General features: G+C 36.9%; 1 protein-coding gene across 2 annotated transcripts in view; it reads left to right on the top strand.

Annotated features, from left to right (window-relative positions):
- Positions 1-16,853, top strand: part of dennd1b (DENN/MADD domain containing 1B) — a 142,249-nt gene that overhangs the window by 61,421 nt on the left and 63,975 nt on the right. The window contains exons 6-10 of one of the 2 annotated variants that reach the window (XM_087784870.1): positions 3,060-3,129; positions 5,614-5,694; positions 7,554-7,613; positions 10,446-10,499; positions 11,998-12,108. In XM_087784870.1, the coding sequence (XP_087640996.1) occupies positions 3,060-3,129; positions 5,614-5,694; positions 7,554-7,613; positions 10,446-10,499; positions 11,998-12,108 (376 nt within the window). The remainder of the gene's footprint in view (positions 1-3,059; positions 3,130-5,613; positions 5,695-7,553; positions 7,614-10,445; positions 10,500-11,997; positions 12,109-16,853) is intronic. The other variant, XM_087784871.1, reaches the window with a different exon arrangement.

Genomic DNA, 16,853 nt, shown 5'->3' with positions numbered 1-16,853 from the left:
CCCCCGGCAACCTGGCGTGTCATTGGCTTCTCGCGGATTTAGCGCTATGAAAATTTGCATTCGGTTCACTTTATTGTTTTTCTTGTTGTCTGTTAATTCCAGTCTGCAGAGCAGCCAGTGACCCATGGCCTGGGAGCTGCACACTGTCCAGCCGACTGACGGAGCAGAGCGGCTCTCATTCAAACCCTCTTTTCTTGACTCCAAGAATGTAGAGTGAAGTCACTCTTGACTGGAGGCCACTGCAATAGCTTGAACTGAAGCACAATTAACCGTCCAAATCCTGATTATACTGTAACTATTCAGGGCTCAATACTTACTTGAATGATTTGTATGTATGTGATTTAATCCCTTTGTTAAAAATAATAAAAGAAAACTAAATTATAATTCTTCTTTTTAAATTAGATTAAGAATTACATTAAAGTTGGGGTGATGACTGATAAAAAAAACTCCAAACTTTATTGTGAGTCCTACATTATCATTATCAATTTCATTAGCTTTTATTTTATAAGCCACCACTTACGACAAACATCCACTGAAAACTAAATCTTTACCTTATCTCTACATTATACATATATTTTATGCTGGCCCTGGTGCTGCTTCAAGTTAAGAACTAAAGAGTAGTGAAGGAAAAGTTGTTTTAATTTACTAAAAATATTTATTATATAAATATAAATCCTCAATTATTGTGAGGTTCACATTCAATTAGATTCCATGAAAACAAAGAAATTCTCCACCAATCATTTAATTTCATGGTAACACATTTAAATTATAACCTTGAATATTTAAAAAAGAAAACCTTTACATATACAAGAGTAACTGTAAGCTTGTTATGATGTTCTTAACTTAAAGAAATACTTGAATTAAAAAATATTTATATTGTATTATACTGCCAAAAAAAACATGAAATCCTGACTGTATGAAGGCTCCCATCAGTTTTCATACTTCTCATTTACAATACATTAAATACACAATCAATTACTTTAGTCACAGCAGATTTGGATGGTTTAGTTGTTTTAGATCTTTGTACCCCTTTTAAAATTCATGCAACTTACCTGCACTTATTTTTTATTATTTAAAAAAAACACAAAAAACTATCTTTATACATGAAGTTTATAGAGAGCGGCTTTGAGAAGTTAATACTAAATTAAAGCAAAACAATTATTATATAATATCATATTAAATAAAAAATATTCTGGGAAAAAGATATATACATGGGTAACGGTAAAAAAAAAAATCCGTTGAGATATAAAAAGAAAGTCTTAATGACTAGGATTATTGTCATTCAAAGCAGAAATCCTAAATTGACTCATTTAGTCAAATCTTCATATCGGTTTCATTTTGTAATATTTTAAAAGCTGTTACGTTTTCCTTCATATTTGGATCGACAGTGTTTGTTCAGCTTCTTCTTAACACAGCGCGACATTATCACAGCGCTCGCTCCTGGGTGCCAAATAAGCACCTCGAAAAAAAACAAGTGGATGCAGCCAAGAAAGTGTCAAGTGTGCTAAAGAAGCCGCGCTGCAGATGCTTTTAGCTTATGGTGGCTCTGCTTCGTGATGAGCTCGAACACCAACAAACACACCACGGCAGACATTATCATCCGGCTGGTAATGAAGCTATGTTATATTAATTGTATGAGCCTGTGTAATGCGTCAGAAATGGGGAGGAGGAGGAAGAGGAAGAGGAGGAGGAGGGAGCAGACATATTTTTCTGTTAAGTCTGAGCATCTGGGAGCAGGATGCCTTAAAAACCACAACATCCCCTCACATCACAAGAGAACAGTTGTGGCCTTTTACTTGGGATCTGAGATGCAGTTTTAGTGGAGGCATGACAAGAACCCCAGCATGTGAAGGGTCCGAGGTGTTAGAGACATCATAATAAGAGTGACGTCACGGCGAGTGACATCTCAAGATTCAAAGCGCAGTTGTACTTTACAAGTTTATGTGTCTAATCTTTAAGCACTGTTTCAGGTACGGTTTTAGCACTTTTAACATTTTTAACATTAACAAGTACTGGTTTAGCAACAGTATCACATAAAATGTGTTGACCCTTCAACCTCAGGTACTTCTGTTCATTTTGTCTTTTGACTCAGAGGGATTACATTTTAAATATAATAATGTTCTTTGCATTATATTAGAGTCACTTTATACCTATCCTAATGACTACTTTTGAAAAAAAACAAAACCTAATATTTTGAAGAGATTCTCTCTAGCTACATATCCATTACATTTTTGTGCACAAGAACAGGGATGATTTAAAGTCAAATTATTTCAGATGAAGTTTGTTTTGGGGCAGGTACCTCTTTAAATCTGCAAGATTTAGCGACGGGGGAGATGGACGCTAATAGCTTGTTGTGTTGGAAGAAAAGTCAGTGGACAACAGTTCAACATTGTGGCAAAGACCATACAAAGGCCATGGATAAGGGATATATGGGAGATGATCTACACTCTTGTTTTCCTTGTGCTTGTGTAGGTTTAATCCCGTTTACAGTCCAACAACATTCAGAGGTGTTATGGAGTGTTAGTGAGTGAGTAAGTGATACCTACCTCTCGCCTTAGACAGTTGGGATCCAGCCCCCATCACCCCGATTAGTTAAAACCAACGGAGGCCAAGTGTAAACAGTGTCATCCTACCAGAATGTTTTCATACATTGGTTGAAAAATTAATTTTCGGTATTTATTACGTAGTAATTTCACTCACAGTATAGGGTCATGAAAACTTGTTTGACATTTAATCAAGTTTTATTTTGGTTATCACAAATGTTTGGCATAATGTGTTTTAGTAAAACGGTTCCAAATAGACAAATAAAAAAAAAAGAGTCACAAATGGCCCCAGAGCCTGAAATAAGAGCAAGTTATTATTATTTTATTCAATTTATTAAGGCATGCATTTTCAAGTTTGATATCTTAACACCCATCTTAATAAATACTTTCTGAAAACACTGTAAATAAATAGTGCAATTTGCTGTCACTAAATTGTATACCTGTCCTATTATACACATATAATGTATGTCTTATCAAATGTACTAACACATGTGTTCTTCTTCTCTTGTGTTGCAGTTATCTTCCCTGGTTTGAGATCTACTACAAGCTGTTAAACACACTTGCAGATTATTTAACAAAGCAACAGGTAATACATCCCTTGTTCTTGAATCCTGATCTTTCATTTGATGTTGGTGTAATAAAGCAAAATGGGTGATAACAGAACCAGAGTTAAACGTGTTTATTCCGCTGTATTCCCTCTGTTTTTGTTCTCCTGCATGTCTTCCTTTGTGTGCCAGTTTTGTTTCGCCGCCTCGGTCTCGACTCTGCCGCCGTTGTTAGCTGCAACAATGTTGACATTTCACAGACCAAACACAGATCTGACACTGGAAGTTATTCCTGATGATTTACTGGAAAACAAATCGTTAAAAAACACACAGACACACACTTTGGTTACGATTCACACACAGTCTGACTGTTCACCACCACGGTGTACCAGCAAAGGGAGGGGAAATGTAAAATATGCAAGGAACCGGGGGGAAACGAGCCGCTCCATCTCAGGGGGTGTCGCTGATGTTTCTCAGTGAAGAAGCAAAGGGAGCTGAAGAGACGCGTTGAGGTTTTTTGGATCTCTTTAAAATAGTCGTCTTCTGAAGCGCTCAAGAAAGTGTGAGAGTGGCAAAACATTACTTTGCTCGCACAATAATAAGTAGCGTATTTACAGGCAGCTGAAATCTCCGGGACTCCGGGGCGGGCGAGCTGCTAGTGTGCATGATTTGGCTTCTATTTACTCCGCTGTCCGTTCCGGGCGAGAGGGAGATGTTGACAGACAAGGGAAGACAGAAGAGCGATGAGGGTTTATGGCGAAGGGTAAATGAACTGTTTCCCCGGGCCGTGTTGCTGACCATGCGTGTGAGCATTGAGCCTCTCATGACAGGAGGCTGTTCGATCGCCCCCCCCCCCTCCCTCTCCTACTGTACATCACCACCCACTCCTCACCAGACTGTCCTCTTTGTAACACACATCTACTGATGTATGCGCATTTACAAAACAAGGTTGAGTTGTGACCCACCGTATAATTTTCATGACTAAAGACATTTAAAAATGAAACTAGGTTGGTGTGCCTAGTCTGGTTCTACTCGAGGTTTCCGCCTGTTAGAAGTATGTTTTTTCCTAACTACTGTCACTCATTATGATTCTTATACTTCACTGTTTCTCTTATGTATTGATTTTACACTTCAGATTAAAATTAATTTAATTGAATTAACCACAAGTCCATGTGATATTTTGCAGCCCCTTTTGTACAAATATAAATAACTTACTTACAATTGTAGATGGTTATAAAAAGACATCGTCACTTACACGATATTTTTCCCTTTTTATGGCTTTGATTATACACCAGCCATATTATGTTTCACCTTCCCTGGTGTTGCTGTTTTGCAGATTGATTTTTTTTGCACACAGTACTGCACATTCAAATTTCTATTATCAAGCTATGGAGTCAGGTCCAATAAAAGTCATTGTCTTTGTTCACACTGTGAAAACGGGTGAATTATTTGAACAGCAGATAAACTTCAACACCAGGATCCACCTTACTTAATGTGTCAACATTACAGTGAACTCCCATGATCCTACAACTATAACTCGTTGGCTGGGCGGCAAAGCATTATTTGAGTTGTTCAAGACACATCAGTTGAATCTTGATAATTAAACAAGCGAAAAGGGTATACTGTATACTTATAGATATAAACAATTTCCAAAGACATTAAACACAAAAATGTAAATTAATTGTAAAACTCAATCAATTCACAGTGACAGAAAACCACATTAGGTTAAAAAAAATAAAAACAAAAAGCAAATAGGAATTATAAGTTAAAGAAACCTCATGACTGTGGCTCATTCTAGACAGGAAAATACTAATGTAATTCTTATATTTGAGACCCCTCGCTAGAAAATGAATGTTAATAGCATTCCAGAGTTATTGAAGCATTATCTTTTATAGTATATATTTTATTGGGTATTGTTTTGATTGTTTAAGCGCTTTGTGACCCTGGTCTCGAAAGGCGCTCTTTAAATATAATTTACTTACTTACTTATTTACCAATCTTAACTTGCAGTTTGTGGTAGTAATCTGTACAGTTTCTGAATGACATTATCCCAATTTGATTACCCACGACTATTGATTATTAAAGATTGTGAATCATTCATAACCATGCATGCATTTAAAAACTTGCAGATCAAGAACACTGGTTCTAATAGGTTTGTTAGATAAGCTTAACCGGAGTTAGTTACTTTAACTAAAGTTGCGTACAATACTCTTCAGCGCGTCAACAGTGTCGTAAATACTGCGAGAACAAACTGGTGTGTGCTCGGTGTTTGGTTCTCAGACAGCTTCCTAATGCCTCGTCTTTAGAGCTCGGGCATGAATTACCGACAACCTGCTCTCAGCCGTAAATCACGGCTCCTTGATCATAAACGGCCTCACGCCGCCGCCGTCTTCTAACCTCACTGGTGCTCATTAAAGAGAGACTTATGGCCACGGTCCTCTGGCCGCGCTCCACTTCCAACACTGTACTTCTATGGCCACCTTTTTTTTAATGTTTTTGTCTAATCATTTGTTTGTCTCCACCAGGAAAATGACTTGAATGACCTGCTGAATTCTCTTTATGACCTGCCCGTACCAAAGCCCTTCACGCCAGTCAACCTGAGTGTGGTAGGTAGACTTCTGTCATACAATGAGGGTTGAGATGTGACATGGCTTGGCGTTACGTGGAGAAGAAGATAAATGCGAATTGAAAGAGAGCCCTAGAAATGATAAGGGTTGGTCAACAGGAGTGAGAGGATGACGGACAGGAAGGAGGAGGTTGGTCGAGGCAGACACTCGGGGCCCTGCACTGACACTCTGTTTGGAAACAAGAAGTGCCGCTAACAGCTGTGCGTCTGATAAGATGAGGCTTGACTTCAGATTCTTTGCTCGTCATATCTAATCGAAATACTGCTATTGCTAAGCGAGGGCAAGGTTGTGTTTGTTAGCATTAACACAATCCAAATGTGTGTGTTTATATTTAAAACACCCTCCGGTAAGATACACGCATGGACACATCTGCTACTTAAGTATCTTAAACTTGACGCTCTTATCTCATCGATAACCTTCACTTTCAGTTTTTTAAAGAGCTTTAACAACCACATTTATACCAAACAATCTGGACAAGAATTGTTTCGTCTGGGTGATGAAAACGTGACTTACTTTATTTTATTAGACAGTTTGGTCTGTTTCTAGACAGGAGAGTTTAATGCTGACTTGCTTGTTTTGTGCCAATTTTATTGCGCTTTTTCTTTTGTTTTATTAATTATTGTTTTATAATGTACATGCAATGCAGGAATAGTTACCATAACTGTTCAGCAATTAACGGCTGTTGCTTCATTTTGATTTAATTTTTCCAAAAGGAAAATCAGTATTTACGTATTCTTTTATATTCAACATGAAATTGAGTCATATAAAAGACAATTATATTGAAATGAAACTTCCTCGATGGAAACTGACACAAGGTTTTTAAAGTAGATAGATCGTGTGATGAGGGCACTGAAATGATGCATAAACTGCAGTGACTGGTGCCAAAAAGAACTATAGGTTTAGGTGATTCATTATTTCTAATGAAAATGTTAACAAGAACATTATATATTTAGAAATTTTAGATTAAAGATTAATTTAGGTGCAAACACTAAGCCCAAAAATAATGCTCACAGAGCACAACGCAAATAAACATGTTAAAATTTAATTGTACTTAAAAAAAAAAAGCTTTTATTTTTGGAAATAAGGAAGAAATGGTTAAAAAAAGAAAAAGGTTTTTTCAATTGTTTTTTTTTAACATCGTGACCATATTATAAGCATCCGATGAAACCTTGAGAATATGCCTCCATATATAGAGATTAAATATTGTGAATAAAGTGAGCTGTTATTGTTAATACAGACTGTCTATTATGATCTCACTTAAACTGGTGTGACCCATCACCCATCAATGTCCCGTCCTCAGTACTGTAGACCTTCGCTAAGAACATCTTTATTAGTGATCCACTGTGTGCTGCGGAGGGATCAAGAAAGTTGTGTTATCCTGGAGGACTCTGCTGCCTCTTTGGGTGCAATTAAAGAAGAAAACTCTGGGTCGTCTTTCTGTACCGTAGGTCTCGGAAGGATAAACATCTAATTATACAGATACATTTGCAACCAAACAAGACCAGCGTGATGTAATCGATACTCCTCTATGAAGGTTAACAAGGTCAAATACGATTTTAGCTTTTTCTTTGTGTCAGTTCAGTTCCAATCGACTGAATGTGCGAGCGAGAGGCTTTTTCATGTCAATCCTCCAGCTTCAGTGGAACAGGAGCCCCAGAGAACAGAGGTGATGGCTTTCTCACTGAAGAAGCCACCGGTTTGATATCTAATTGATGAAGCCGAGCGATTCCCCAATAGTGTGTGTTTTGTTTTATCGCGGCAGCAAAGAAGAAGGATCATTGTCCCCTTTCATGTGTGAACTCTGTTTTGCTCTCTCTCTCCCCGTCTCCTTGTGCAAGAATGAGCAGTTGTATATTGCCACTGGGCAAGTACTGAGAGATCGGCAAAGCAAGGCGCCGGTGAGTGCTGGGGAATGAATGAATGGCACAGAGAGGGAGGCGGAACGGAGGCTGCTGTGAAATCCGAAACCGCTGCTTGACTAATCGCATGGGAGACGCAGCTTTTCCAATTTGGCCAAATAAGCCGCTCTTTCTTTTTAATATAACACAAACAAACTATCATGGGCCCTGGGTGTGTGATTCTTCTCCTCTGGAAAACAATCAAACTTTGTAAATGATTAATGCCATTCCACATCTCTGTATTCTCACTATGAATATCAAAAGTTTTAAAGCAAAGGCAATTGTGCTCAGAAAATCTCCTTGATGCTTTTCCAGTTAACCCACTTTCAATGTTTTCATGTAAACATGTCTTCGAGAGAAGAAGACAAGCGAGCAAACAGCCAATGAAAGACTGGGTTGAGTGGAGGAGCACGCCGTCTTGTTACCACAGTGTTTGGGTCCGACTGGGGAAATGATTTAACACCGAGCAGGAAAGAAAGGGAAGCGTATTTACTGTACTTACTGTACATGTGGGGGGTTTAGAGGAATTTAACTTGTTTATGACAAGTTAACTTTTCTATTCACTACCACTTACGTTCCATTTTATTTTAACTGTTCATACCCGTATTCCACCTTTGGAAATAATAAAGTAAAAAAAAGAATTCATGAACAATAGTATGGTATGGCTTAAAGGTTAAGAACAGGGATGGGCAATTACACAAAATGTAATTGCTAAACTTAAATAAATGTGTTGCTGTGAGAAAAAAGGAAATATTTAGTTAGTAATTATATAGAAAGCTAATTTAGCTAATTTAGATTTAGCTTAAATCGTTTTAAATTCTATTTAAATATTGAAATATAGACAAATTGATATAAATGCCTTTTATTTCAATTTTTTCTGTTTTCTTTCAAAAATATTGATTGCAAACACATGTTTTTAAAAAGGTGAAAAAGAGGATAAAGAGAAAAAATGTAATGTTAATAATTCAAAAGGTAAAAAATAAGTTTAGATTAAAATTAACTTTGTAAACAGTACAACATTTGTGTTACATTTCTGTCTGTTTTATATTTACATTTCGACCTCAAGAGTCTGCATGAATTAGATCCATGTGTGACTTTGGTGTGTTTTAATTTTGTTAGAAATTGTTACTCTAAATTTGACTTGAATTTGTATTTATGCTGAAAAAGTCCCCAACATTTTATAAATACTGATTCACATTAGTAAGAATACATTTGAACTGCATTACAGAATATGTTGGCAAAAACTAAACGTGTTAATCAAGATGAACTTCAGAGGAAATGTTGTAAAAACTGTAATAATAAACATTAAATGAAGTCACAATAACAATAGTACCAGGAAGAATATTACAATAATAGTATAGCATATATTATCTATAACATACATTGTAATATTTGGATTTCTTATTCATTTGTATAATTATGATTAATACATAAATTATTATAAAGGTGCAAATGAATAATTCATTTAATTTTAATCAATGTAAGGGAAACAGACAAAGAGAAAGGTAATATAATGAAAAATGAAAAAATGTAATAAAATATAAACGGTGAAGCAGAAATGTGTGAATAGGTAGAAATATATATCTTTCTATTCTATACATTACTGTAGTTTACTAAACATTACTATAAAAAATACTATAAATTGTAAAACTACTTCTAGTGGAAGAATAAAAAGACGATATCACTATCAAACTCACACTTCCTGTTAAAGCCACAGGATTTTTAGGCCCTTGTGTGTTTCATTTTAACACCCTTGTTTTGAATAAAACATGTCAAGTTTTCACTCATTTGTGCAGAGTGGCATTAACATCTAATTCATTTAAAATTATACGTGTTGTGTTGTTTGACTGTGGAGTTTGTCCAATCAGAGGCGTTGGTGGTGGGATTTGTGGGTGTTCTGACGTTTGACTTTAATTTGTCATGATTTGTTTCTCAACTTTGTTTTCCTGCCCCGAATGTTTCCAGCTAAAATATTGAAAACACAGTTCCTGCGGTCACTGTTAAACTTTCTTTGTAATTTATGTTTTCACTGACAAGCGGGCCTTAAAAAACAACATGTTTTGCTTGAAAACAAGAAAAAAAAAATTCATGTTTTGAGCAATGAGTGATGCTAACTACAGCCACTGGAGCAACCTACTCTTCATTGTCTGACTTCATAATCATCCTAACTTAATTCCACTTCCAGAAATTTGAATTGTAGAACTTGAACTCTTGAATTGTGTCCCTGCAAGTAAAAGTTATCGTAGCGGATTTAAGATACGACCCGCAACAGATGGTTGTGCAGAAGTGTGCGAGAGGCATAATTGTGTGCTCGGGTTGCTGGTTTGTCTACCTGTCTCCACACAGCACCTCTCTCAGGCCCCTTTGATCTGAACACTCAACCTGCCCTGCTCTCCCAAAGTGAGACAGGCAGCTGTGTGATCCTGCAAAACAACGTGTGTGTGTATATGTGTGTGTTTGTCCACACGCGTTTGCCAGTATCCTCGTTCAGTAGACTTTAGTCTGTTGTGTTTGCGGCTCCACAAGCCCTTTTAATCCTTAAATAAAGACTCCGGCTTTCACCAGAGACTTCACCCCGGTCCGTGTCTACGGGGAGCCCGGCTTCTGTTGAGCTCCCTCTGTTCTGTAGGTCTGATAAAAGCATTGCCACAGTTCAGACACTAGCTCAGCAATTCATATAGACAGAGCTGAAGATGAGCCATAAATCATAGAACAAAGTGAATGGCCTCTCCCCCCGCCCCCCCTCACCTTCCCCTCGTTTTTAACTGTGTGAGCGCTATGTTTCACTTGTGACCCCTTCTTTCTCTCCTGCATGTTTTTTTGTTTTCGCAGCACTCCTACTTCATCGCCCCGGATATCAATGGACTGCCAACCATCCCTGAGAGCGTGAGTATTGTGTGTGGAAAAAGAAAGCGATGGCAGATGAATAGATCCCTCTCTTCGCCCAACATATCGTCCTGTGATCTTAATCACGCACACTTGTCTCCTTTTTCAAATGATTTCATCGTCGTATTGTTTGGTTGAAGCTTTTTTTTCATGTAGTTAATGCTGAAGATCAGGGTCCACTTTGATGTGATGTTAAATATAGTAAAGTCAAGGTCATCGTGTGAAAATGCAGAACGGCGCTGTTACACCTGAACAAAAACAGATTATCCAATTTACTGCTTAACCATACAATATGGTGCTATCTTCAGGTCTTAACTAACTAGATAGATGGATAGATGGATAGATGGATAGATGGATAGCCAAACTTTATGAAACCTGGAAATGGGGTGCCACAGGGGTCGATCCAAGGACCATTTATATTCCTATCTTGCAAGAATATTCATAAGAATACAGTTAAATTCAATTAATTCCCGCTGTCTAAACTTAATTATTATAATTATTATTATTAATAGTACTCTGTGCAGACCCATTATTTCCATTAGGCAGACTAAGCATTGGACCTCACACCCAATCGGGTAAACTTTACAGAAATTGCCCAAAAAAACACTTGTCACTTGTCATCACTAATTAAGTCGGTTTAGAAATAAAACATTTGGGTTGTATTAATAAAATGATCATATTATCTGCATATCAATTTAATTTTTTTTAAACAATCATTAACTCTCCTTTCTTATTATGCTTTTCTTTAGCACACGTGTGTCAGACTCAAAGTTTTCGTGGCCCGACTGATTGTTGGCGCTAAAATTAGACAAACTATTTAAGTGTATAAAGGTTTATATTGATATGGTGGCAGAGACTTCTGGTATTAGTAAAACTGATCTTGGAGGAATTTCCTTGGTAAGTGTTTGATAGAGGAAGATAAAAATGGTAAAAAAAAAAAAAAAAATCAGTATATGATGATATACAGAATATAGCCCCAAAAAATTCTGTGATCTACTGATTCATTGAAAAGTGAGCCACAATATCATTAAGGATTTGCTGATGACTTAAGGCACATTTAATGGCAGCCTGATATTAAAACTTCTTGCACACAATTAAAAAATAAAGTTTGCAACAACTTGCATAGGAAGAAAAAAAAGCAATTTATTGTTGACTCTTTTGCAAGATAAAGGTTGTGTTTTGGATTGGTAAAATAACAATGTTTTGATGGGTTTTTTTCAACAAATGAATTAAAAGAAAAACTAAAATACAAAAAGATAAATAGTTTAGTATTACGGGAATAATAAAGTCTTTTAAAAATTTAAAAGTTAAAAACCATATTATTTTGCAGAAATAGCACAGTGTCATCAAGTCTTGTGACATCCATCTCCTAATCCTGTGTATTCCCCTGTTATTTGTTTCTTCTTGCTCGCTGTAATATTGGCATTTTTCAGGAAGCAATTTGTGCAGGACAGTTTCTCACAAACCTGTCTCTCCCCGTGTGACTGTTTCCTTCCAGAGGAACCTGACAGAGTACTTTGTGGCTGTGGATGTCAACAACATGCTGCAGCTCTACGCCACCATGCTGCACGAACGCCGCATCATCATTACCTCAAGCAAGCTTAGCACTGTGAGTCCATCTTCTGTCAGCGGCTCCCCGGGGAGACATGTCATGTGTTGACGTGCATTACCATGATATGATTTGGTGATTTCAAGAAAAACATGATGGTTTATATGATTCCACAAGGATAAAGAAATAATTATATTTTGCCGTTCAAATCCCCCCCCCTTTGATTGGTCATCCTATTTTAATTTCTGATTTAAAAATGTGATACTTAATAACATGATAAAATGGTGCTGTCTTCAGATTTGTCTTAACTATGATATGTGTGTACCACAAGGGTCAATCCAAGGACCATTGCTTTTCGGGTGCTGCATGTATGAATATATACAGTTTCCCATCTATTTATAAGTGAAAATCAGTCAAAAATAACTAGGGTTACATGTTAATAATTCTCATTATTTATCCTTTTATTTAGGGTTGTGTCACCACTCATGTCATTTAACAGCCTCCACATTTTAAATGACTTTCCACAAGGTTTATTCTATCTAGACAATTCAAACTTCTAAAAGCAAGTAACTCATGAGCAGGACTTCTGTAGTTGGATCTGGAAAAACAGAAGTGTGATTGACACATTAACCAGATGATTGCGTGATGATTGTAAAAACTGCCGGATGCATATCTTCAGTGATGAGTTCACTGGGAGGGACTGAGTAAAAAAAAACAATAGTTGACTAAATTAGTGTTTATTGACGTATGAAATCATTTAAAAGGTGATTTCATTTTTATTTATTTTTTGAATCCCTGCAGTTTGTAAGCACAATTTTTCCTCACATACAAGCACAGAGCAAGAAAAAAGAGTCCAGATTGTTACATTAGATATTTACACACAAAGATAGCTTTTTCTCAACATCATTCCAGTACATTGGTAACAAAAGCTTTTTAACCATCCTATTAACATGTGCTGCTGAACAAATGTCAAGGCAATTTGCTTTAATTTCCTCCTATAGCTTGTGTCGTTTTTTGCAGTCTTTACGCTGCCGTCTCGAATCATTGTTTAGAACTTAAAAACTAAAACCTGTTTCATATGCATTTCTTCTTGAATAATGCACAAATTGACTTCAACCATTATGTTGCTCTTCTTGATAATCAGCATCTAGCTTGTGGTGCTTTACTGCCACCTTTGGGAAACTGTCCTCTCCCTTAGCGTAGCAGGCTGTCTCCCTCCAGTTTGTCTTGTATTTCACTCCAAAGAGTGGCACCTGGAATCCAATCATTAGCCTCACTGTTGTATAACCCTCATAGGCCAGAGGCCCAGTATTTTTCATTGACTGACAGGTTTAGAATCCATGGTCTTGTGATATGATCATCCCATTTACGTCAGTATCAATAACAGATTCACGTTAAGATAAAACGCGGCTAAAAACAGACCAATGTGTTGTCGTTTTATTGTTTGAAGACGCATATTCTTCCCATCAGGACCGGACCTTTTCGGCCTTGATCAGAACTTGTATTCTTGTTTTCTCTCTTGTTTTTAATAGCAATAGTTCTCTTGACCTCTTAAAAATAGTTTCCATCGACCCAATTAGGTTGCCTTGTAAATAAAGAGTACGAAGTTTATTATAAGCTATGAAAGTCTGAATCTTATTTCTCTTCTTTTGCTGGTTTCTCCCAGCTGTGTTCTCATCATCATTTCCAGACACACAGAGTTTCTTCTTCTAATTCACAGTCGCACAAATCCAACGTCTTTGGCTGCATTTGTAATTGCGATACCAGTTGAAATTGTTGGCGACTCTTCCCATGATTAAACATGAGGCTCCTCATCAATATTCCAGCAGGATTAAAAAAAAAGAAAAAAAAGAACCTTAAGTGTTATGATAGGAATATTTATCAGACTTTTGGTACAGAGAGGGTTGAAGTGAGGCCCCCGCTGCTCGGCCACACAATCGTTGCGAAGTTCACTCGGATTATCTTTGACTGTTTGTCTCATTAATAAAAATATTCATCGCCCGAAAATATTCTTTTAAATCTTGTTATATTGCTCGTCTTTTAAATAAAATGCAAGCCCCTGCTGTTTCTGCTCATGAGGGAGGCCACTTTATCAGACTGCCTCTTCTTCTTATCTTATCGGGGTATGATGAGTCCAAGGTGAATGGAAGGGATCTCACCCGCGCCTCTTCTCTCGGCATCAGAAATGCAGATGGGGGGCCGTCTCGGTTTGATACGAGGTTGTGGAGCAGCCAGAGGGGGCCTGTGGTGCTGACGGGTGCTGGAGGGGAAGTCTCTCTTAGGAGACACAAACCGGAGCCCAGCTCTCGAGGGAGTTCACCTTCTCCCCCACAGCTGTTCACACCAGCAGCACCTCTGCTCGGGGGGCCAGGGTGGGCCGCGACACACGGGTTACACCATGTAAACGATCCGACTCCAGGGTTGTTTTTCCATTCAAGCAGGTCCATGATGGAGATTATTGTGTAGGTTTTCAGTTTTATTCTTTATTTTATCATTTAAAATACACGGTGACAGGATATTTTAGACCTCCGTAAACCTTTTATCCTCTGCTATCCTTCATCCACTCATCTGTCTAACCATCCGTCTTCCTCGGGGAGCGGTGTTTTGGTTTGGTTGCGGTATATGTCAGGCACGAGTACAAAGGTATTTTCACATGTCCGCTGGGATTTCTCGCAGGCCCAACATTACTGTTGCGCTGTGATGCCTATTTTTTTTATTTTATTTTTATTCCTGTTGGGAAAAGTGACCTCTGAGTAGAAGCAGAAATGACTGCCATGATTCAACGTGCTCAGCTGCGAAGAGCCGGCTCATTATTCCTGCGATCGTCTCCTGATCAAATGCCTTAAAGGAGGATTAATATATAATTCATGACAGGATTTGTCAAAATGTTCGTTAAAGTGAGCGTCAGCAGTCGTTGTATGGACAGGTGATATTTCTTTACATAGCTAGTTGCGGATGGCTATGAGAAGCTATTTTTAGTAACCGTGGTGTAACATTTCAGCTGTTTTCCTCCAGTCGATGACAGATAAAGACGGCATCAGTATTTTTATGCCTTTTATATTTTACATTTTTAAATATTGTCAAAGGAATTTTAAAAAACATAATAGTATTTTCTTCTAGATTTAGAGCAGAGCTGGACAAAGGTCAGACTAAATTTATAAAACTGAAATTAGACTTAAAACGTATCCGACCGCTAACAATCTTTATATGTTGCTTTTTACGATTCATTACTAGTTTAACTCTCAATCTAAATTTCTTTAGTTATTTTATTGTAGTTTTCGTCCTTTTTTTCATTTGTATGCCACAATGAAATAAATGAAAGTAAAATTTGAAAACAATTTTGAAATAAACATCTGTATAATATTACTGTATTTTCCACAGTACTTTTGCGAGGTGTATTTAAATAATATACATTGGAAATTAAATACATTTAATCAAATTATAACTTTTATTTTTAATATTAGAAATGTGTTTTTTTGTCATTTTGGGTTGTCACACCAGAAAAAAAAAGATGAAGCAAACATACACATTAGATTAAACATACAGTGCACATATTTACAAAATAATAAACAATAATAAAATAGATAATAATCACAATATAATACAATAATGATGAATAGATCAATAACAGTTACTTGTGCTTACACTGGTGGGGGTTACAAAAACAAATCTAGAACTTTAATACAAATTTGTACACACACATATGCACACAAATTAGAAAAAGACAGTAAAAAGGAAGACCACATTTTTCTTCTTCGTCAGTTCGTTTTTTTGACTCGACTGTCCCTCACTACAGTACTGGTGTGTAATCTATAGATGCAGCTTTATGTTCTGTCTAATGTTAATATAATGTTGCTCTTTCCATGTATGTCCTGAACAGACATCGCTGTTTACTCGGTTGAATTTTCTGACAACTTGACTGGCCGGCAATGCATGAGAATTTGCCTTGACAATTTTCCCAGAATGATTTGTCTTTGGTGCAAAGCTCACATAAAGTTCTCTTCAGTTGTGGCCAGACATTTGCTGATGCTTCAAAGAGCCAGCCATTGTTCACTCGGTCTAGGCCAGTCATTGTTGCAAAGTTTAAGACGTTTACTTACAAAACTACTTTAGCTCCACTTTGTCAGCATCTTTAAAAATGTTATAACTGATTTACCACCTGTCCTATGCTTTGTTCTTGTATGTCTCTTGTTTATGTCAAGAGATCTTGACCAAACTGTGGAAGACACAAGTGCCCACCTTACAGCCAAGGGCCAAATTCTTTTTTTAATGAATATTTACAATCATCCTAATATTAACAAGTGTCCTGTACAAGGTAGGATTTTCAGCATCATGATAATATCATAATTATATAATATCATATTGTCTCTCAAATGCCACCTTTTTACTCACACAGACCTGTCAAAATCTTTTCAGGTACAGTAGTGACCCATTAATGGGTAATAACTCTACTTTATTTGTAAGATTCGCTAGGTTTTCCCAATTGGGGTACAGATACTGATTGCACATCGAGGGGTCTTCTGATTGGATTTGAGTGAGAAGTGGTTTTGTTTAGGGAGAATCACCAAAGTGGCATAACCCTGTATCACAGATATATATTTTTGTACACGATACTGCATATTTAAAATATCAATATATAATAACCACCTGAAATAAATAAAGGACTTAAACAACTAAATAACTGCTACAGAAGCTAAAGTTTGGCTAAAAAAAGGTTTTAAAAGAAAAGAAAATCCAAACAAAGATCAACAGTTGGCTAGTTCCGGAGTCTCAGGGAATGTATCCGAATGTTTGATTGTTGAGTG

This window comes from Callionymus lyra, chromosome 2 (assembly GCF_982586985.1).
Source record: "Callionymus lyra chromosome 2, fCalLyr1.hap1.1, whole genome shotgun sequence".
NCBI lineage: Eukaryota > Metazoa > Chordata > Actinopteri > Syngnathiformes > Callionymidae > Callionymus > Callionymus lyra.
The sequence above is the reverse complement of the archived record's forward strand: the minus strand, read 5'-3'. Positions and strand labels throughout refer to the sequence as shown.